The following is a 22,977-nucleotide window of genomic DNA, read 5'->3' as shown; positions in this document are numbered from 1 at the left end:
GGAGCGTTACGGTGCTCACAGCCTGACTGGCCCCAGCCTCCTCGCACCACCCATGTCAAGCTTCAGTGGCCACATTAACGAGTGGCCTGAGCAGGCGGTCAATTAGCAGGACCTGTGCCTTCACGGTGTAGGGTAAGATGAAATACATGAATTCTGAAACGGCCTTGACAACTTCCAAAAGTGATAAAATGTACTAAATCCCTGCAGTAAGTTACCCTGAATGTTCTCAACTATTTCCTGAAACATGAGCTGTTCAGTCAAAAACTTAAAGGTCAAATTTACATCGATAGCTTTGCCAACAAGTTTTCTGAGAAAAAGAGAGAGGGAGGAAGAAACAGAGAAAGATGCCACTATAAGAAATCGCTACCTCTATATAACACAAGAAGCCACCAGCAGTATAAAATCACCAGAAGAAGTGATTGGTTAGTCTTGTTTTCACCAATATTCCCCCACCTTAAGGCCTAAGGATTATTTATTCTTTCTCCAGTGCTACTTGGAAAGCCTTCCTTCTTCAAAAAGGACAGCATATCCACAACGGCTACTCGCTACTTTTAATTAATGCCAGCTGCAGCCAGATGTCCTTCCTCAGGAGTTCAGAACTAAGAACAAAGTTGTTATGAGAAAGATATGTGAACAGCAGTATGGTTAAATAAGCAAATGCAGGACGAAGCCAAATCAAAGTTCCTACCTTTGTCCCTTTTCTGACTTCTGAGGAACCCACCTGGATTTTTTTATGCTTCCTTTCAATGAAGGAAAAAGGAGACACTTCAGTCTTGTAGGACCATCACACTCCGATGAGAAAACTAAAAATCACAATTAGCCTGCCCTGTTCACAGTTTGCAACTAACCATGAATGCACAGCATTAAGAGGTCCAACATTCAACCAGCTCATTCTTTGGTGAGATCATATTCACGTTAGCACTGATATGCCGCCACAGTCAGGGAAGAAAAAAGTACAGCTATGTGTATGCCTTATTTTCACAACTTGTACTGCCAATGAAGCCTTTTAAGAAAAACACAGATGAAAAAGCAAACCGGGTCTCTTAACGCAGCCTGGCACTACAATTTGATAAAAAGCAGGATAGCATTTAAAACTGTACACTGCAGACACAGTACTAGCTTTGCAGTGATCAAACCCAAGTGATCCATGCACACCTAATAACCCAGAAAGAAGACTGGCCAGTAGCCATCTCCCTCAGCTTCTCCACCTGACGAAAACCTGCACCAGGGACAGACCCAGCCTAAGCTACGCCAGACACGAGGCAGTACAGCCTGGCTGTCTGGTACATGCCAAGCAGAGTACCTTGCCTGTACAGCCCCTCCCTGCTGCAGTGGGGGAAGACAGAGACCCTAGCACCTCTTCCTAGCTCACCTCAGCTTTCTGCTGCAACAGCACTGTTTACCCCAGGAAAGCAATTTAGCCTTAATAAATAAATAAATAAATAAATCACCCTGCTACCATCAGGTGCTGAGATCTGCCAGAAAGCTTTACTGAAATTCCCCAAGAGAATGTCTTTGGCCTAGCTGACAGTAACTGTAGGTCTGAATGACATATTTAAAAGCAATCAAGCTGATTACATTATGCATCGAAACATGGTTAAGTGGTACAGTTTTGCAGCAACATTTCAGGAACAGCTGACCTTCTCAAGAAGAAATAAGGCTGAACTGCCAAAATACAAGTGAAAAAAAAGAAGCCAGTAGAAGAAGCGAGAACTTTTTAGTAGTTTCTGGATTACATAGCTTCCCATACCAAGCATTACGAAAACAAAGGCTGAACGTAGTGACCTTGCCTTAGGCGACTGGAAAAGATTGTAACATTACTGAGTTCTCTTATTCCTTTCTGGTGTTTTTTTGTTTGTTTTCTTAGGTGCAACTCCCTTCTCACCAGATGTAGGTTAACTTCTACAACTCCCAGCAAACCACCTCTCTGCTCAGGTGCGGCCTATTCTGCTGTCACAGACCAGCTAACGCTCCAAGTTTCTGTACTCCTAGAACCCACAAGAAGAAAAGAAAAACGAAAAGCTGCTGTATAAATGAGACGCGTTCATCACGTCAGGAGAGAAACAAAACTAATCCAAGACTTTTCTCCCAACAGTTACCAAATCATTAGTCCTCTATACAGTTCTGCAGCACATCCGTGGAATAAAGAAGAAAATGTAATTTCCTAAGGGAAAACGTCACATACAGAGGAGTCGATGCCTCCTCTTCCTACATAGAGAGGAAGAGACTATCGAAGAAGTGATTAAGCCAGCCAACATGCACACAGGAAAGGCTTCACATTTCAGCATAGCAAAGAAAAAACAAGGAAAAACAAAGAAAAAACCAAGAAATAAATTCTGCTTCTACGCATCAGGCCTGAGCAGGAACATTCACTAATGAAGGCTTCTAAGTCAATAATAACTTCAACGAAAGTATATTTCTTCCCAGTTACTTTTTGAGTATTCCCTGTAAAGCCTCTGCATTTTATATCACAATCCCACTAACAACATTCCTTCCCAAACCCCACCCTTACCTCCATGCCAAAAAGTTCAAATTTGAAATTCTAGCCCCATCCTGGATTAACAATTCATGCTCTGTCACCAAGTCCTGTTTCGCAACCAGCCTTTAATGTAGTTGTAGCAAGAATGTCTATAAAACCTTAAGCTGCCAAGACCTGCTCTGATGCTACCATTCCACTGGCTCAGTCTCATTCACAGCTCCACACAGCCTGGAGGCAGAGATATAAGGAAGGACAGCTCTGCCAGAAGTTCAGCTATTTTTCTGCTGCTGCTTCAGAGCTATACATTGATTTACATTGAATGTTCTCAACGTGCCAGTAATCTGAAGTGGAATCAATACAGTTATTTGTCTCATTTCATTCTTCCCTTGTGAATTAAGGAAAGGACTAATTGCTTTCAGCTGTTCATCAGAGAACGGACTGACAGCATACTACTACAAGATGATCACAACTTTTGAAGTATATTACGCTATGGATATATAAGTGAAGAAACCTTCCGGAGCACAATACATAGTCCCACAAAAAGAAAAAAAGCCTTATTTTCTCTATCCTGTGAGTAAGCATATGTCCATATGTTAAGAGAGTGCTCCAAATTTCATTCCTGCACATGATTCTTTCCTCGAGCGACTCTGAAAAGCAAAACCAATTTCCCTGATTTCCTAATGTAAGAAATGAAAGCCGCAAACAATATGAAATTTAAAGACTAATAAACAGCATTTGGTCTTAGGATTTTTAATTACTTCAAAAAAAAAAAAAAAGAAAAAACACAACAGTATGAAATTCCAAGAAGAAGCATTCTAAATAGCAAAGCTGTTTGGAAGAAAAGTTCTTAGGAAACAACACGGCAAAGTGACAAAGGAAGTGTATTTATAGGTCTGCAAGAGGGGGGAAAAAGAAAAAAAGTCACCAAAGCAGCTGCATGGTACTTACACAGCAGCAGTCAAAAACAGTAAAAAAGGAGGAAAAGGCAGACACGGGGAAGAAAGCAGTTGAAAACAAATGCTTCAGAACTTATTATTACTGCCCCGCATTACCTTAGAAGTATTTTGTCCTTCAAAAAAAAAAAAGTTAAGTTTTTTCTACCCAATCCAGCTTTCCTAAGTGCCTTTTCCAGTTTTCATAATTAAACCCATTAAATAAATAATTATACGACTATGACGCATGTTGCTATGGCAAGGATTGCGATAGCAAAGATTCAAGCTTTTATGACTTCACTACAAGGTCACATAAAAGACTGCGAACAAAACGTGTGGTGAAAAAGGTGACTTCCATTAACATCCACAGGAAAGAAAGACACTACAACCAAGTACGTGTTTGTACTCTTGAGAAAGGTCTGAAGCTCAAATATTTCATGTCTTACTCCAGTTTCTGCAGCGAGTCATAGAAGAAAGGGAATATGACCAGCTCAACCTCCTGGTTATATCTGAAAGGTATGTTAGCACAACTCCTGAAGAGGACAAAAAGCCCCAAGGCCACATACATTTATTTGCCCGCTAACCCCGCCAAACACTCTTTTGCCTTTCAAAGTATCCATAAAATACTACAAGGCTATGATCTTTAAATAGGGTACATTCCTCATCGTCTACCTTTCAAGTGGTGTTCAAGGCAGATAAACACCAAAGCCTCCCATCCCATAGGAGCATGTGAAAGCACACAGACTGTTCCCAAGCAGCAAAGCACAAGTCCACCCAGGGAGGCACACCTGAGCGGCTCCAGACAGGGCTGCACTCTGCTGCATGCAAAATGTGCACGGCTGTTCACTTAGGTGGGGATATCCAGAACAAGACTGACCCCGCAGAGGATAGAGGGGCAGGGAACAGCCATATGCCCTCCATTGGATGGGGTTAGGGAGAAGAAGACAATCTGCTCCCAGATGGCCTACTTCTTCCTCAAGCAAAGCTCCCAAAATGGTTAGAAACCCCTGTACAATGCAGTCACTGAAGGCCACAGCCTACTGTGAAAAAAACAGCACTGACATACCTGAAAGCTGTCAGTTAGCCAGCAACTATTCACAGCACAGCACCGTGCTGCCAAACCGACAGGAGCTGCTGGGGTGTTAGGGTGCCAAGCACCACTGCCCCTCAGAGACGCGTGACCTTGATCTCATAATCCAAAGCAGAACTAAGAAAGAGCAAGATGCCTCAAACCTGTTACTATTTTTACCAGTAAATCTTGTCCTAAAAATATTTGCGTGGGGAAGGAGGAAGAAAGAAAGATTTAGGGGACGTCAGCTGAAAACTTCTAATCAAATACATATATGTATTCGAAGGCAAATCAACTGCTTTGATGCTGCTCCACGGTAAAGTCTACAATTTAGTGGAGAGGACAAGGCAAACAGACTTTCACATTGAGAGAAGAGGTGGGAGATTGAAAATTAGGGATGAAGAAAGCACACTCGTACTGAACTTTCAAAACAAGTTATTCCGGTTTAACATTCTTCTTCCTGAACTGACGTAGCATAAATAAGAACTGATGAACTAATGAAATGCAAAGCTTATCCTGAAGCAAGAAAGTATTATAATTATGCTGTGCGCTGCTAATTTTAGAAGATGGAGAAGAGCAGCTATACCATAAGTCAAACGTAAATATACAAGGCCATTCAATCACACTTAGCCCACTGCTGGGATTCTTCTCTGCTGCTTCTCAGTTTAAGACAGGAAGAGCAGCAAGTTCTTCCACTACTTCCAGTCTGCTGGGTTAAACAAATCTGTCCAACACCAGAGAAAGGATGACCAGTTGCAACCTCCCTTACATAAAGATGGAATTACTGCCTGAGTAACACGGAGAGTAGTACACGTACATTACATTAAAGAAATGCTATGTCTGTCATCTTCACAGCACTTCAAACACCTCACGGGCTTCACTTTCACATCTAGGTCCTAGGGGAAAAGCCAGACTCATCGCTACAGAAGTCACTGTAGTAACACCAGTGAAGTCTGGAGGCTGCCATCTCTTCTACGGCACCCAAAATATTTGGACTGAAAAAGAAATAATGAAAAATGACTGGTTAGTTTGACACAAGGGAACTTCCCTCATAGCCACTACTTGTCGACTGAAATCACTTCGGGTGGGTCACGGCCTTAGGAGCCAGCGTTTTGCACATGCCTCCTGCAGTAACACAGATTAAGGTCACAGAACTACGCCGAACAAGTGTGATAAAAACCACAACGTAGCTTCACATGTGTGTATATGCTTACTATCTCCACTTTAAGTTACCATAAAAACCTTCAGATAGTCAAGTCTAAGCAAACCACAACATGCACGTTTAGAAGCTTCACCAACACAAAAGTCAGGAAACCCTGAGATTGTGAAGATGCATTTCCTTCCAATGCTTTGGAGGAGTGCGGAGCGTAGAAGGGAAAGTGCAGCACAGCTGTATTTTCAGTCTTACGAAGAATTTATACCATTTATGATTGTTTTCTTATGACAATTAAAAGCTGCTTTTCGTTTGTGTGTTTTACTGCGATACGTATTTCTATAAGAAATTGAAGCTATAAGTATTACATTCTAACAGTAACAGGACCACAACAAACAGTCCAAAGTGTAAAGCAGAGAACAGCTTCGCAGCAGACCAGATTCTATAGCTGAAGCAGATCTTATGAGTAGAACTGGCAAAAAAAACATTTTAACTACAGAACTTGGTTTAAAACCAGACTTATTTCATATTAGCAATAAAGTATTTAGCGAAGCAGCGATCAAGTTACAGCAGCTCTGAATCAGCAGCTTACTTGAAACATTTTTTGCTAAATTTAGCTTGGCATTAACTCATTAGGTTTAGTTCGAGGGGAAAAAAAAGTACAGTGGAGCAGTTTTCCTGAGTGTTAAAAAGGTTATCTGTGTGACTACCACATTCATTTTACACTACAGCTTTTCAAAGAAAAATGTTGTTCAGAAGCAGTAACACATGAAATACCAAAAATACTATTTTTTGTATGTGATGAAACTCTGAAAGCTCACCAGAGGCCCATGAAGGCAGTGTACTTGGGAAGCTATGATGGAAGGGGGAAAAAAAACGAAGAAAAAAAATTACCTCACATGATAGAGACTATCCATCAGTGCACACACCTCCAATTTATTTCACAGCAAGCCTCAAGTGTAGTGGTAGAGAATCTTCAGCTTCCATTTCACCTTCTCCCCTTAGGACTCTGATCCCAGCACTCATCCTCCACCTCTGGCGTGTTTTTGAGCAGGTAAGGATAATCATGATACACTCTGAATATATTTCATTTCCCACCATCTGCAAAAATAGCACTATCACCATTATGAGGAGTGTCTCAAAAGCATATAGATTTCATATGCCATTAGTGTGTCACACCAAAGGGGCATATTTTGTTAATGCTACGTAAGATACTACAGTGCTTCACTTAGCTTTGCAGACTTTTAACCACACTCACCGAACAAGACAGGCAAGTTTGGCTTATACAATACGTAAACAAGCCTAAGAGCAAACATGCAGTAGAACAAGTTGAAACATTGGTTACATTAGTTAGACCTCATTACACCTGAGTAGCCTCTTCATTTCCAGTTATTCCCATTAAGAACACTGCAGGTTAGCAAGATCAGAAACCAACAAGTCATCGTTCTCCATCCCCCCTGTTCCAGGAATCTCTTGCGCAGAGACGCAGAGGTATAACTGCAAGAGTAAGCAACAGCCCTGGACTGCTTCCAGGTGACTTATACATCCACACGCAGACAGCTCTATCTTCTCTCTCCCCAAGCATCCACTCCTGGCGCTGGGAAGCAGAGGCTGATCAGTTCTAACTCCAGCAGCAGCAGCCTTCCGCGCCTCCAACCACCGCAGTGCATGCAGACCTCAAACCAGGTAGCTCACACAACTGCTTACTCGTTCCGAGCAAGAGGCTTGGAAAACGTAGTATTTGGGATATGGAGATTCATAGAGAGAGCAGTGCAATATTCTGTTAATTCACTTTCAGAGCACTGTTGAGACCTTTGGAACCAGCACGCTTGTAGCCCCAGCAGCCACATCAACACTGCAAATGCATCTCCCATCCCCAAACTACCTCAGCTCAGCCCGACACAAGTTGAAAGAAGCACATCCAACGGAGCTTAGCCCAAGGAGAGACAACTCTAATGCTGAAAGCAGCGCTCAAATACCACTGAGTTTTTAGCCCCTTCAGAAGAAGGAGAGCATTGGTCTTTTTTTTTTTTTTTTTAATTAGAATAGTGGGATAATCAAAGCAAAGATGATTTGGCTTTATAATTAAAAAAATATTTCATCCTCTCAAGAGCCAGCTTTCATATTTGTGTTTGCTTTTATATCTCACTGGAATTCAAATCATGTGCACTATTTGGGGCTTTACTGAAGGATGACCACAATGAAACTTTGCAGCTGATACAGAAGACAGCAGCTTATCTTGGCAGCGCTCCTAACGGAGCGCAGATAATTCCCATGCTCTCCAGTTTGTAATCTGTCAATTGTTCCTATGCACAAATCCAAACCATTTCAGCCTTACGGGTCTCCACAGAGCCAAAGCCCCAGCTACAAAGTAAGCTCTCGCTCCACCCAGATTATAGTGAAAAAAAAAAGAAATTTATTTTAAAGCCTGCCACATGCTTTCCAAGCCCAGAGAGTTGGGCCTATTTCTCAGTGTAAACTTTCCTGACAGCACAGTTCACAGTTCCTTCCCTCGGTTGCGCACAATCTCAGAAAGATGGAAGAAAAACAGGGGAAGTGGTCAGTTCAATTACTCTGCTTTATAAAGAGCTTGAGTCTACTTACTGAAATTTAACCAAGGTTTGGGGAAACAAATTATAAACACATTTACTGGTATTTTTAAACATGACAAATAACAACATGTCAAATAACACAGCATCGAGCATCCTACTTGTCCGAAGCTGAACTTCTAGAAATAGGAGCACTTCACATAAATACGTGACAAGCATAACCTACAATTCATTTGCACATATAATAGATTAGACTGAATTAAGAAGTGAATGAGAGATTATCAAGTTCTGATAGTCCTGAAAGGAGCTTAACCAGTTTACCTCCCGTTTAAAAATGAAATATAAAGAAATTGCTGGAGCAGACGGGTAAAATGATTAGACAAGTGTCTCTGCAGGGATACGATGCAGTCACAAAAGGCTCTCTCCCTGAGAGAGCCTGAATTTTATGCATTTAAGAAGAAATTAGCTGTCGCCTTTAAAGATACACGCACAGTTAGCAAGGCTGACAAAAAAATGACAGCAGCTGCAGTTTGTATCATCCAGAAAAAGTCTACATAGCTACTCAATGACAAACACTGACAGACTTAATAATTAAGATGCATCCATCTATGTTCTCCTGAAGTAACTGACAATGTGAACTGCAGAAATGGCTTACAAGAAAAGAGAAGACGCACTTCATTTGGTGTTGAAACAATTGCAGCAACATACAGAAGACAGTCAAGAGAGGATCAAGAGAGGAGGCTGCACTTAGGATCCGTAACAGTCATGAGGAAAGACTGACCCAAGAAGAAGCCCAAACCTCCCAAACACAGAGAAGCCCCAGCAGATAGTTCTCTGGGAATGCTCTGGGCTCTGAATTTTGCTCCAGACTTCCTCTTACAATCTTCAGGGCATACTGCAAAGCCTATTTATTAATCCAGGCTTCTGCCTGAAAGATACAGGGGTGGGTGTGAAGATTTTCCTGCTAGGAAAGCAGAGAGATCTTCTCCTGGTACCACTGCTAATTTATAAGTTACTTAATCGTGTTAATTATAACGTACCTACAGCAAGAGGTTATGGTAAGAGATGAAAATACATATTGCGCTTCGCTCTGTTTCGAATGTACACTGATTTGGACACTGAGGTAAGTTTGTACCACGCCAGATGGCAGTTAAATGCATTCTTGATAATAAGTTCATTAACTTATCTGATTTTTGATCAAACAAACATGATGATCTAAAAGGTCCAAGTGTACGTGTTCAATATGTGCCTAACAGAGCTAGGGCTCAAGCAGTTTATCTCGGTTCTCACATACAACCATTAACAAAAAGTTTCTGAACCATACTATTCATACGTTAAAGGTTGTTGCTCCCACCCAACCTTCAAAACACTCCCTCAGGCAAAGCTCTCTATGTATCCTTTGAGATCAAAAGTTACAGTCCTGCAATCACATCCATACCTCTTTCTACAAGGGGGGTAAAAAGTCGTTTAAATCCAAATAGACACTAACATTTAATGGCCTCAAGAAACTTTCTTCCCATCAGTCTTTTACAAACCTACAGAGCTGAAAGTTCAGGGATCTGTTAAAAAATATATATAATCTGTTTGGGACGCTGTGCTTCTTCATGGAAAGCCAAGATTAACACATTAAGTCAACAACTTCTATTTTGAAATAGTTTAATGCTCTAAGGAGATGACTGCTCTCCCCAAGTGATGCAGACATGCGTCTGCTGTTGTCTGGGCCAATTCAGAGAATTGTTATTCACCACTTGGTTGATTTCAAAATCAGACTACCCCTTTAGTAGGTTGCAGAGACTATGACATCACATTTATGATAATTTATTGTGCAATTACGGTGGCTACATCCTTGGATTTTATTTTGTGGGAAAGTGCGTTTCTACTACAGTCTCAACCATTTTCTTGGCTCATGCATACTGTCAGAGTTACAAGTTTTGGTACAGGGCTTTGCATGATTGTTTTCCTAACACCATAAAGGCATTTTATAGCGACTTAAGGCTGTGTAGGTCAACAGCCTAGAGAAATATTTGCATTTTAAATTGAGACTTACTGGCACTCACAAGCACTGCTTTAACTATTAGCTAAAAAAAAATGAAGTGCAATCATACAACCCTCCAACTGATTTTACTTCAGTGCTACTTGTGTCTTCTTCAAGAAAAAAAACAACAGAGATACTTTGAGAAGGCGAAACTGTCATCTCAGACGAGTGGCAACTGAGATTACTGAAACTCGTGGCAAGATTACAACTTAAAAGCATCAGGTTCAAAGGCAAAGATTTACACACCAATGTCATATTCAATGACTAAAACTGACAAAATATTACCATGGAACATTACTAGACAAAGCAATGCAAAAGACTGAAAAATTGGGTTTCATTATTCTTTGCTCAGTGTTATCTTCATTCCAACCAGAAATACTTCATATTGCAAAGTTAAATTAAAAGGCAATCATAAACAGGTCGTGTAATACTATAATTACAGGACCCAACCCTTACATTTTTGCTTCTGATTCAGCAAAAATTTCACCACGCAGCATGTAAGACGCACAAGTATTTTCTACAGTGTTTAGCATGGCATTTATTTGAACCTGTGCAATGTAGTTGCAAGGACTCCAAACTTCACGAAACAGAGGATAAAATCCGAACACTTATTGTTCCCATCTTCAGTTACCACATGGTACAGCATTTTAAAGAATTAGGTTGTGACTATTTTTAGACAGCTCCCAACCACTATTGGTTACTTAATGGCACCAGAAGATTACTTCTGAAGGCTAAACACCATCATGGAAAGAAATCTACATTCTTTCTATGTAGGGAAATAGTCACAGTGGAAGATGAGAACACGAAGGGTATTCAGCTCATTCACAACCTCTAAAATGAGCTACCAGTTCCAAAATCTGTCAGTCTTCTCTTTGTGAGGAACTCTGCCCTTGCCTTTGCCGACTGGAAAATAACAAATGGTACACGGAAGACCCTGTACTCCTGTGCGCACACAATCTGCACATGAGAACAGGAGGGCATTCCAAAGCATCTAATGGCAGTGGATTTTGCTTTTTAATTTTTATTTTTTCTTGCTTCAGCTGTCTTTTCTGAAGTCGGTAGTAAACTAAGTTGGAATAATATTCTGTTCCTTTGATTAGCAAAGCCTCTTTTTTTATTATTATTTATTTCTAAATCAGTGCTTCCCATGCTATACAAAAGGCATTGAAAAAATAAGGTAGGGTGCAACTGTCAAAAAGAAGGTACTCCATTACAAGAAAAGAAACTATAAAAAGCCAGTATAACACTGAGCGTTCTTACCTCACCTAGTCTATCCTTAACACTTTTGATTCATTCTCATCCTCTTCCCATTATAGCTGGGGAATCAGACAGGGAAGTGATGATGCAGAGACAGACAGGAAGGTACCAACATACAGTTGCTAGACCAGCAAGTAGATCTTTCCTCTGCTATCCCATCTAACAGTTGCACGTGCAGTTGTAGTGTAGGGAGCTGAACTACGTGAGCTGGTCTATGAAGACTCAAGAGATACTTTCCTCATAAAGTAGAGCCTAGAAAAGTGCAAAAGGGAGCGAATGAGAGAAGGGGGGAGAGAGGCCCCCAAGGATGTCCATGCATCATTCTGGACTCACATTTGAATTAAAAATAATAAAACTGAAGGTTTTTACAGATTAAAATTAATAGGAATAACAGGAAAAGCAAGGTTGGCACGCCTTACAGCTGCCACAGATAAGAGCTAAGAGGTCCAGCAGGCAGGTAGAGGCAACCCACATGTCTCACAGCACCCTGTGCCACCTTTTTGCCCTACCAGGAGAGCATCAGGCAAGGCAGTGCTTAGCAGAAGTGACTGGTTACACGGAAGGCACCAAGGACATCAGTTTACAAGACTGGATACACTGTATCTGCACACTTCCACTTCCATCCCCAGCTGGTGTCTTCCTTTTACCTATCTGTACCCAAGGCAATTAGCTCCCCAGCACACTGACAGAGGGATATTCCCCCTCCCTCCTCCCCACAAATACAATTTCAACTTCAGGAAAGGTGCCAGTAGCAAAATGTTTGTTTACTGCAGGCAGGAAGAGCTACCTATGATTCAGACATTAGGAAGTGACAGGATGGACTGAATTATGCAATTTAAAAGTAGGAAAATAAACACTAAGTAATTGCAGCAAGGAGAAGGAGGAGGAAAGAACACAAGAGACAAAGTTTTGGATCTTTTCTTGTGCAGGGCTGAAGCAGCAGGAGGCTCCCATAGGGTTTCTTCACCTTTCAACCCTTATCCTAGATTTGCTGGCCAGGGACTTTCCTCCTTAGCACTGAGTAAGAAACATCTGTCCAGCTCGGACACTCATCTGGAAAGGACAGATCATGGTCTTCTTTGTTCCCTGTTCCATCTAAGCAGTTGTAGAGCATTTACCTCTGAAATCTCAACCCTACCCTCTCTAATCAGCAAATAATTCAAACCACTGGGAGCCTGATGTTTTCTCACCTCCTTATGAGTTCAACAGCAGCCTGGACACTTGGGTTCACTTCACTGCCATGGGGTATTCTGAAGTACCAGAAGTCACCACTGACTCTGGTTCACCAGAAAAGCTCTCTTCCATCCCCTCAGCCCATATTGCGCTGCCCACAATGAGGAAACAAGTGCAACAAAGGGAAGAGAAGGCAGCCACCTGAAATGGGAATTAAGCAATGGAAAGTGGGGTAAAAAGGTGGCCAGGAGGAAAGCTTTTTTTCCAGCCACCTAAGGAAGCTAGGAACATGCTTTAGCCCTTTCCAACACCAGTTACAGACTGACAGCAAAACCTCTTCCCATAAACAGAGGGCAGAAGCTCCCTGCCTTGCCAGCAATTGTTGGAAGCAAGTGGAAACCTCCCCTTCATAGTGCTTTCGACTGATGGGATCCCAACAGAACATGCTTAACCAAAAATTTTTTAATTGTGCAGGCTGTTACTGCAGTTCTGAAGTGGGTCGATTCCAATGCTAGAACAGCCAAGTAGAACATCCCAAGCAGTCAGTTTTGGCTGTACTACAAGAGAATGCCACAAAGAGCACTAGCAAATTTAGGTAAGATGCTGCCTTATTTACAGAATTACATGAAGACATTCCTGCTACTGTTGATAAATACGACAATAAACTGATGTCCTCTCCCCCCCCCAGTCCTGGAGCATTAGAGACTGACAGATAAACTGAGCTGTCAGGTCAGGGAAAAACGCAAAGGACCATGAAAATGCAATTACCTCAGCATTAGAAGTACACACCATAGCAGAAAACTCTGCAGTTACTTGTCCTGGCACAAAATTACTCTGGGATGAAACCAAGGTTAAGTTTCCCAATTTACACTAATGAGTCACTTGAATGCTACTCTTCAAACCTCTTTTCCTCCCGGCCCTCAAATCTTCCTTCCCCTTCCAAAAACTCCAGAAAGGATCAAACAGACAAACCAGGTGTCATCTTAGTAATAACCAACTCTTGAATCTGTGCAAGTGCTCTATCCGCTGACAGACATTTAATAGTAAAAACAGTGGCTTAAGTTGTCACAGAGCTGACAAGCTTATGCACTGTCACTTCATCTGTGCACAAAGACAACTATTAGATAGGTGACAATTCAGAGGGTGACTTCAACTCAGCATTGAGCTTTAAGGACCTTATTTTACACTGAGTTACAAACAAATCATTAGACTGCAAAACTTACCTACGCAGCACAATGCAAACTTTCAGTAACAATCGTGTAGAAAGTGGACATGGTAAGACAGTAGTACATGCAAGAACCAGGAAGACACTGTTATCCTTGATACTCACTCTTGCACTTCTTCCTCTAAAGTCATCTCCCGTGGCAACAGAAAATGACTAGGTAAATATAAAGTTTACCTTGTGTCATCACAAGAACACCTCTCCTTATAACATACAATTAAAAGAAAGAAATATTTCTTTATTAAAGAGCACCATGCAAAAAAACAAAAAAAAACCCAAACCAAAACAAAACCAACTGTGGCATTCTACAAGTGAAGCATTCAAAAGGGATACAACTGCAGGATACCACTGTATTAGTTTGTGGCTTAAATCTTGAATCGAGTTCATATGGGTCCCTGTTTCTTAGGAAGGCAGAATTGCTGGATCACGCCCATTAATTACCTCCGATGCTTTGAACACTTCAGCAGAGCCAGGAACAGACTGGATCACAGGACCTGGTAAGAACACAACATTTTAGAAGTCTCCTGTCACGCCCAAAATCTCCACGTGTACATTCTTACAGCTGTGAGATGCTTTCAATCCAAGCCCTCTGGAATCTCCTGCATTCCTCACTCAGACTTCACATGGCAGATCTCCACTGCCTAATCTGCTCTGGGAAGAGCGAGCCTCTTCACACTCGCGCTGCACTGAGCACCTTCCCCTCTACCACCCATCTCCCCTTCTTCACTTTTTTCTTTTCACTTTATAAAGACAAATCACCAATCAATGCATTTCCTAAGTTTACGTATTATTTGATAACATGTACATATCTACTTTTTTTTTTTTAATCACTCCTCCTAATGCACTGCAATTTTTGTGTGTTGATCATATCAAAAGCCTGTTTGAAGGCAAAGGAATTAAGTGTGTTTGAACAGCTTCCTGCATTCTTATCCCATACCCCAAATCTAATCCCATGAACTCCTCCTGTCAGCAATAAACACCTACACAAGGTTTATTTTGCTTCTGAATCCCAAGCCCCAGACAACACAGAAAAATAAACAGAAATCTGTTTTTGTGCTGTTTTTCTCTGCCCTTTTCTTTTGAGGCAGAAATTCTGAAAAGCCCAAAAGCAGCTGTAGCCCCAGTGGAGGGAAACGTGCTTGCCTGCACCACTGAAACGCAGCATTCCTTTAGGGGTGGAGACAGACTTACCCTGAAGGAAGGCAGGCAGCAGATCTGCCATCACCCTGCCCCAGGGCTGGCTGTGCTGGAAAGTGGGTGGGGAAGCAGATTTAGTCTGTGACAGCCACTATCTCCACTGCCACAAAGGTTTTATCTGTTGTTGTTTTCACTTACAGAAGAGCAGAACAACCATCACGTGACCACCTAGCCCGCTGGAAAACTCTGGTGTCAAGAATGGGCAAAGAGAAAGACTGCTCTGCAGCCTACCACCATTCCACCCACCTCTACCTGCAGAAAGCCACACGACCTCTTCTGCCAACACCCTGACATCAAGATTCCTAACTCAAGTGTGCCACTTTAGCAGATGACCAAAAATGTGCTCCTTTAGAAAAATCAGAGAAGGCAAAGTTTGTTCTCTGAGAGTTTCTGAGAAGTCTAAGGCATAGGCCTCCAAAAATGAATCCTTTTTTTTATATATATCATTCTGCCGACAAGAGTGCTATACTAGCAAAACCTTCTTGAGTTAAGGATCTGAACACAGCTGTGCAGAAGTGGCAGACTGGCTAATGTGGCACTGTATCCTAGCAGAAGCATCCCCTCTTCAAGGCACGTTTCACTGCACAGTAGCTTCACGATGATGGCCTTCACCACATTGCTCTCACTCCTCCTCCTCCTCAACTGAAGATGGCAGGGAGGAAAAATAAAAAAAGGCTCAGGGGTTGAGATCAACCTAAATAAAAGGAAAAGAGAAAACAAGAAAAGGCTGCACAAAAGCAAGCGACCTTCAGCCACGTATTGGAAAGCAGGACCTGAATGAGCATAGCAGCTGATCATGGTGGCACAGCTCTCAGCACAAGAGCCCCCTCCTCCCTCCCAAAACGTGGTATAGGTTGGGTTATGTGGTATGGGTTTAGGAAGTCATCCTGGCTATGCCCCCTCCACAACGCTTGACCACCCCCAGCCTCCTGGCTTTGGAGAAAACCCCACTGAGACACCAGCAGAGCTCAGCAACAGTGAGAACACTGGTGTGGTATCAGCTCTGTTCTAGCTACAGGTGCAGAGCACAGTACCACACAGGCAGCTCCAGGGACGTCAGCTCCATCCCAGTCAGAGTCAGCATGCGGAGAATTGCTTTTATTATGAAGAGGGAGTTAAGCAGCCAGCTCAGTCACTTTCATCTCAGTGAAAGTCACCATATGCCTATTTCCCCCGTGGATATTGCTAAGATAGTCAAGAGCCATAATGCAAGATCATTTTTACAACCAAAAGCAAAGCGGTGTGTTCCAAAATGAAACTTTTGATAACAGCTGGAAGCAAGACCAAACACAAGTACAAAAACAGACTTACTTAGAAGCCAGCAAAACACACAACTAGCGCACACCTAATGCTATTTGTACCACTACAAATACTTTCTAAAGGAAACAATACAGAGCAATAAAAGAAACAACTGCAAGAGCCTATTAAAGAATTAATAAAGAAGGAATTGCAAATAAACAGAACTTGCTCTTTGATCTGGAGATGGCAGAATTTCTCCCTGCTCCCCAGCCCCCAAAAAGAGAAATGTAACACTGCCCTAGAAACACTTAGTTTTACATATGTGGATCTTAATTCACACTACAGACCCTTGAATAACAGCAAATAACATTGAACTAACAATATTCACCTGTACACAACATACCTGCCTTGACAGGATGATCCTTTTTTTGTCTGATCTTTCTGCCTGCCTTGCTCAAGTAATTTGCATGACATAAGGTCTTCCCCTCCTAGTGAAATACTGCAATTAAATTGCAACAGATTAAATTGCTTCTATTGGCAATAAAATGATTAGTCACCGAAGCATGGAAAATTTTAAGGTCAGTCTAAAAGAAGTCTCAAGATGTTTGTCACCGCGATACTACAGAAGAAGTCAGGATGAAAAGTAAGGTGGTATATCTTTGTTTCACCGGCTCTATGTAGAAACAAAACCCGCATCCCATCAGCTGTACTTCTCTTCTTGATTTAAGAGAATACTTCACCCAATAAAGATTGATGAAGTCTGGTTTGTTGTTTTTTTTTACTCGAAAAATCTAACAGCAAAACTAAATAAGCATCAAATGCCCAAACTGGAGCTGCCTACAGGAAATGAAATTACTCTCATCCTTGAAACCGTTGATGTTCCTTCCACTTCTTGACCGTGACTCCATTCAAAGCCAGGAGCCCAAACTGAATGAGAATTGAAAAAGATCAACAAGATTACACTTAACTGGCAGCAACTGATCCAAAAGTGACGTCAAAAAATGGCAACTGAGAAAACAAACAACAGAAACCAGCATGGCGTCCCAGAAGTATGTGAACAATCATCAAGATGTTAATATTTTTTATAAGAACACTGGAAATAATTTTCTAACATTTGTCTTTCTAAATGAGGGACAGTTCAATACCAAAAAGGAAGCATGAAAATCGAAGGGTTACAACCCACCTGGATAGCGTCCTCATCAACAAAGAACAACACCGCTGCACAAGCATTTGGGAGTAGTAAAGCACTTCCAGAGGGCTCCAAAACTGATGCTCATTTTGACAGTCAGGGTCTGGGCCTTTCAGAGCTAAACTGTCCAATAAAAACATTCATTTTTTCAAGGCACTCAATTCACATTTATTTCACATAGATGCCTTCCCCTCACATTTGGGCTTACAATTGATTAAAATGCAGTAAAAATAAGGTCATCTGTGTTTAACCGCAAGTTCAATTTCGAGTACTTCATGCTTTCCTTTGATTTGAAAGCACGTTGCTTAAACTCAGCATTCAACACTGCAAGATTTCATGCACACGTGGAGTATCAGTTGCTATGCAGCATGACAAAAAGCTGGAAACAACATTCACTGTGTGTATCAGTACGGTACATGACACAAAAATCAGAGTAACTCCTCTCTCTCAGGACATAAGTGATAAGTACTTGCACATGGAGTTCCATGCTGCAGAAGCGAGGCTTGCACCCAAAGAGTGACCTTGCAACAGTAGGCATATCCCCTCAAGTTATACCCTTTTAACATCTTCCGTCAGCACACACAACCTGCTTCTATCAGCAAAGCAAGCGTTCGCTTCACTTCTGCTTTCCGATTCGTGGTTTAGGGTTTACTAACTGCTGTTTAAAAATATCCAATGTCACGATACTGTTCCTGCACGGTGTGTAGAAGAAGGGAAGGAACAGGCTTCCTTTCAGAACATAACGCTTCTGTGCTTCCTCCTGGAGGAGCGAAGCACAACCAAGTTCAGAATACTAAGCTGGCACATGACATTACCTGGTTGCAGCCATCTGCCTTGAGTTCTTCCCACCCAGTTTTACAGGGACAGCACTCTGATGTCAAACCAGCTCATCTTGTTGTGTTTTGTTTTTTTTTTTTATTGTGTGTAAACTGGCTCCTTAGATTTGCTCACCATACTGACACAAGATCACAAGAGGTTTTAATACAGACAGGTGCCTTCCAGAAGAAGTGCTTTTGTCATGCACTTCAGCTTCTACCAGATTACAAGTGTTCTGCTGAATAAAACATTTCTTAACACCATTACATCTCTTAGCACATTTAAGTATTACTCAAGAGAGAGGAGCTACCCACATGATTAGTGCCAAAGAGTAACTGCCAAAGAAAAACAGAGTGAAATATTCAGTTTTTAATACTTCTGGACCTGTATTTGCTTAAGACAATGCTTCAAAACATCGAGAGCTAGTTTAATAACCTGCTCCTTTTTTGGTCGCTGTCTACAACCATTTGAATGAACAGCAGGATGCCACACAGCCTTCTCAGAAATACATCAGTACCCTCTGACTGTCATGGGGAAAATCAAGTTTATCTCTTATTTTTAAACAATTAAAAATGGGATTAATAATGGGAGACAAATAGACAAAAGGCTTCTTAGTTACCAGCTTTTACTTCCTCCAGTTTGGGCTGTGAGGTGATTCTGATGAAAGTTTACCTTTTATTTCAGCCTAAGTAGGATGTGTTAGAATATCAAGAACCATTATATTCTCACTTAAAAACACAAGCCAGTGCAAAAAAAAAAAAAACAGTTTAGCTTCAGCTCTGCCACACTTTACTAAAAAAAAAAAAAATAAAACACCAACAAGAAAACCACAGAACCACCTGCTCTTTACATCAACAGAAAGTACAAATCAATTGTATAAACGAAGCATCAACACTAAAACCTTGATGTAAAGCATATCCAGTTATCCTACTGAGCCTCAGACACCACCCAAACGAAAGCAACCTAGCCCTAGGAGAGAACTTACATGACTTGCTAACATTCACTCCAGTTTTTCTCCCTCGCTTTACAAGAGCAGCTGTGTTGAGGTATCTGATGGCTTCCTAATGCAACGGCAGTACAAAGTCCTAAATGCTGCCACGAAGAATGAGCTATTTGAATAGATACATGCACAGCAGACCTGCAATGAAACAGAACCATGAAGCCAGGGTTTGCTGCCACTGATGGGGGAGAGAGGGATTTCCAACTGCATCCTAAAAGATAAGAGAACCATAGGGGTTAAAATGCAAGTTGGTGACAGCTGGTCAAGACAAGGGCACAGAAGTTCCCAAAGTTGAAGGCAACAGAAGAAGTCAGGAAGGGAAACGATGCAGAACACAACAGAAGTCACAAAACTTAGTGGTCTGCATCCTTGTGAAGAAACAAGTTCTCTTGTGCGATGCCCACAAACGCTGCACAGGCTGCAGAGAGTCGTGCACGATTAAGCCCCAGTTTCCTTTCCCTTCTCCTAAAACCACATCTGCAGCTGACACCAGAAGTTCACTTCCATTTTCCCCAAAAAACTGCAGCTGAGAACAACCAGCCTGTTCCAGCAAATAAACTGTTCTGCACACCAGCTCCAGGGAACTGGTAACAGGTGCCAGTAGTTATTGGAAAGTTACTTCTGTACCCAGAACTTACCAACGTGACATTAAAACAGGACTCTTTATAAGAGGGGGGAACATAAAGCATGGCACTAAGTCATACAGCAGAGTAAATTTGATTTTTCCACCTGCAGGATAGCTTCCTTTCTTTTTTTTAGCCTCCAAATGATTGTGAGCTTTAATACCGCATCCAACTATTTCGAACTAAAAACTGCAGCCCCTGTGAAACATATGTCTGTGCACTAGCTTCAAAGTGCTCCTTTTCACCCTTCCTAAGAACTGAAGCTATATTTAACTGAAATTTCAGGCTTTTTATCTCCCTTCCCAGATGGTAACCTGGATTTGCCCCAACATTCGCATACTAAAACTAATAGGGCGTGAAGTTACAATTTTCCATATATATATATGTGAAAAGTATGCGTTGCAAAGAAACATTTTCCTACTGAAATCACTTTCCCATCTTTTCTTCTGGTGCAGCCTCTTGAAACATCACTGGGATAAAATGTGTCTCTGAAAAAAAAAAAGAAAACCACACAGCTTTTCTGCGTCCCAGCACAAGCATAGAATTACAGAGAGCAGGAGCCAAAGCTTCAATCAGCATGCTCACTTAAAATACACTCACATTTGTCAACTTTTGCATAAAGATAGCTATTACTTTTATGCCTTTAAAATGAACGAGAACCTTTACAGGCAACACATATGAGAAATTATACTTCAAATCCTGCTTTCTCTTATATGGGAAAGTACAAGCAGAAATTGGTTGTCAACAACGTGCAACTCATGACCTTATGGCCTCCAGTGCATCCAGATGATAAATCAAGCCCCGCTGATGTGAGCCTGCCATAAGATCTCTCATGCTTTGCATCCTCAAAAAGCAGACCCTAGTTTCAAGTGGAAATGATTTTTTCCTTGAGGACAGGGTGCCAACTGATGATAAGTATAGTCAGTTTTTCCCTCACAGGTTGTGATGCTACATAAAAGCAGGAATACACTGAAAAGACAGTTATGTGGGGGGAAAAAAAGCTAACACCTTTAGGAAATCATGACTTGCTTACACGTTCCTCCATAATTAACCTAACCACACATGATTTGGAGCTCGAACGGGAAATGAACTCAAACTTCAGCAAAACTAAGTTCTCCCAACCGCTACACAGCGGTACAGTGGGATTCTCTGAGCACACACACACGGGGGGGATCAGCAAAAACACAGCCTGTGCCCAGTCCTGCAGGGCAGCACAGCCCTCCTGCGTCCCATCAGGTCACGGTCTGTAGGTCTGACTCCACGTCCTCTGCACCAACAGGATCGAACGGACTGTTTTTAAGCTTAGAGTCCCATTTCATAAACTCCCTGGAATGTGAAGTATCTCCTATGAAAGCAACAGGTCTTCTTCAAGAAGCGACTGTTAATCACTAACAGATGAAAAATAGCGTGGTTACTCTCGGGTTCCACGCTCACAAATCCTCAACTCGAAGTTGAAACAACTCCAACACTGATAACCGCGCAAAGGCCGTTTCTGTTTCAATCCCACCTAACAGGCTCAGCGAAGATTTAAAAAGAAGAAAAATAAGTAAATAAATAAAGAGACTGCCCCAACGTTTCGTACTAATTACACAGATCCCATAGAGCTGCGCCGGTGCCACTGGGAAAGGGCCCGGCGCGGAGGTTTCCTGGCATCACCCACACCTCCTACGTGACCCGACAGCGGCCCGTGCCCCAGCCTCGCCGCTGCCCTGTCACCGAACCTGCCCTCTCAGCTCTCCATTTTCCTGCGAGCTAAACGTCAGCCTCCGCTAAAACATTTACTCCCGAGCAACAGCGGGCGGGCAGAGGAAAAAAAAAAAAAAAGAAAAGAAGGAAAAGACACGCTTCGTGCAACTCCCACCCCTCCCTTCTCCCGATCTATAGAGCTCCGGTCCCAAGGGCAAAGAGCTCCCGGCGGCGGGGAGGGCTCCGGGCACGGCATCCCCGCGGCGGCACCTCCGGGCCGACAGCGACCTTCCGCCGCTCCGGCCCCGGAGCAGCACCGGCAGCGGCCGGCGAGTGTTTACGTTTAAAATACATCCACCATCGGAGCTCGGATCCAAAGGGAAGAGAGGGAAAAGGGGGGGGGAGGGAAACTCCGCCCCACTCTCGCTCCCGACTCCGTCGGAAAAAAACGTCCGAGAAACAACAAATAAAAGAAAGAAAGTAAGAAGAAGAAAAGCGGGGCTGGGAAGGCGGTGGGGCCAGGAAGGCGGTGGGACGCTGCCGGCCGGAGGACGCCCTGTCCCGGCCCGGAGGGAGGCACCGCGCGGCGGAGGCCGGGCCGGGCCGGGCTAGAAGAGGGAGGTTGGGGCAGGGGGGGGAGAGCCGCGAAGGGAAGGGGGCACTCACGTAGCGCTTCAACTTCTTCTCCGGTGGGGACTTTCGGAGCCAGCCCGAGCAGACCACCTCCCCGCCGCTCATGGCTGGGCCGCCCGCCTCGTCCTCCTCGTCCTCCTCCGGGCCGACGGAGCCCCGAGACGCGGTGGCAGCACCGCGCCCGCTCCGGCCTCCTGGGGCTGCGGGGAGAGGGAAGGGGCGGGCGGGAGGAGGGATGGGCGCGGGCTGTGTGTGTCTGTCTCTCGCGCACAACGAGCGGCCGGAGTGGAGGGCGAGTGGGGCCGGAGTGTCCCCCTTCCTCCTCCTCCTCCTCCTCCTCCTCGTCCTCGTCCTCCTCCTCCCGCAGCCGCCGTCTCACACACGCATCGGGTAGAGCCGACCGGGGCGGCCGCCGCCCCTCCGCCGCAACTCGAGCTCCGGCGTCCCGGGGCAGGCTCCGACCGCTGCCCCGCCTCACCGGCACCGCCCCGTGCCGCGGGACTCCTCCCGCCCCTCGGCCTCGCGGCTCTGCCTTCCTCCTCCCCCTGCGCCCCTCGCCGCCTCCTCCTCCTCCGGCGGGGCGGGAACTATCGCCTCTCCCCTCGACTCTGCCGTGGGGCCGGGCTTTCTCCCTCCAGGAGAGGGAGGTTCCGGAGGCTGCCGGGAGCTGTAGTCGGAGCGCGGCGGGGAGGGAGTGCGGCGGCGCGGGGTGGGACTGCTGAGCG

At 43.5% G+C, this 22,977-nt stretch overlaps 1 protein-coding gene across 7 annotated transcripts in view; it reads right to left on the bottom strand.

Annotated features, from left to right (window-relative positions):
- Positions 1 to 22,587, bottom strand: part of GAB1 (GRB2 associated binding protein 1) — a 91,209-nt gene extending 68,622 nt beyond the window's left edge. For all 7 annotated transcript variants that reach the window (XM_065736338.1, XM_065736339.1, XM_065736340.1 and 4 more), the window contains exon 1: positions 22,286 to 22,587. In XM_065736338.1, the coding sequence (XP_065592410.1) occupies positions 22,286 to 22,357 (72 nt within the window). In that variant the 5' untranslated portion in view covers positions 22,358 to 22,587. The remainder of the gene's footprint in view (positions 1 to 22,285) is intronic.
- Positions 22,588 to 22,977: the final 390 nt, after the last annotated feature.

Source organism: Cyrtonyx montezumae, unplaced genomic scaffold (genome assembly GCF_038088225.1).
Source record: "Cyrtonyx montezumae isolate F1298 unplaced genomic scaffold, pur_monq_1.0 scaffold_2, whole genome shotgun sequence".
Classification (NCBI taxonomy): Eukaryota; Metazoa; Chordata; class Aves; order Galliformes; family Odontophoridae; genus Cyrtonyx; species Cyrtonyx montezumae.
The sequence above is the reverse complement of the archived record's forward strand: the minus strand, read 5'-3'. Positions and strand labels throughout refer to the sequence as shown.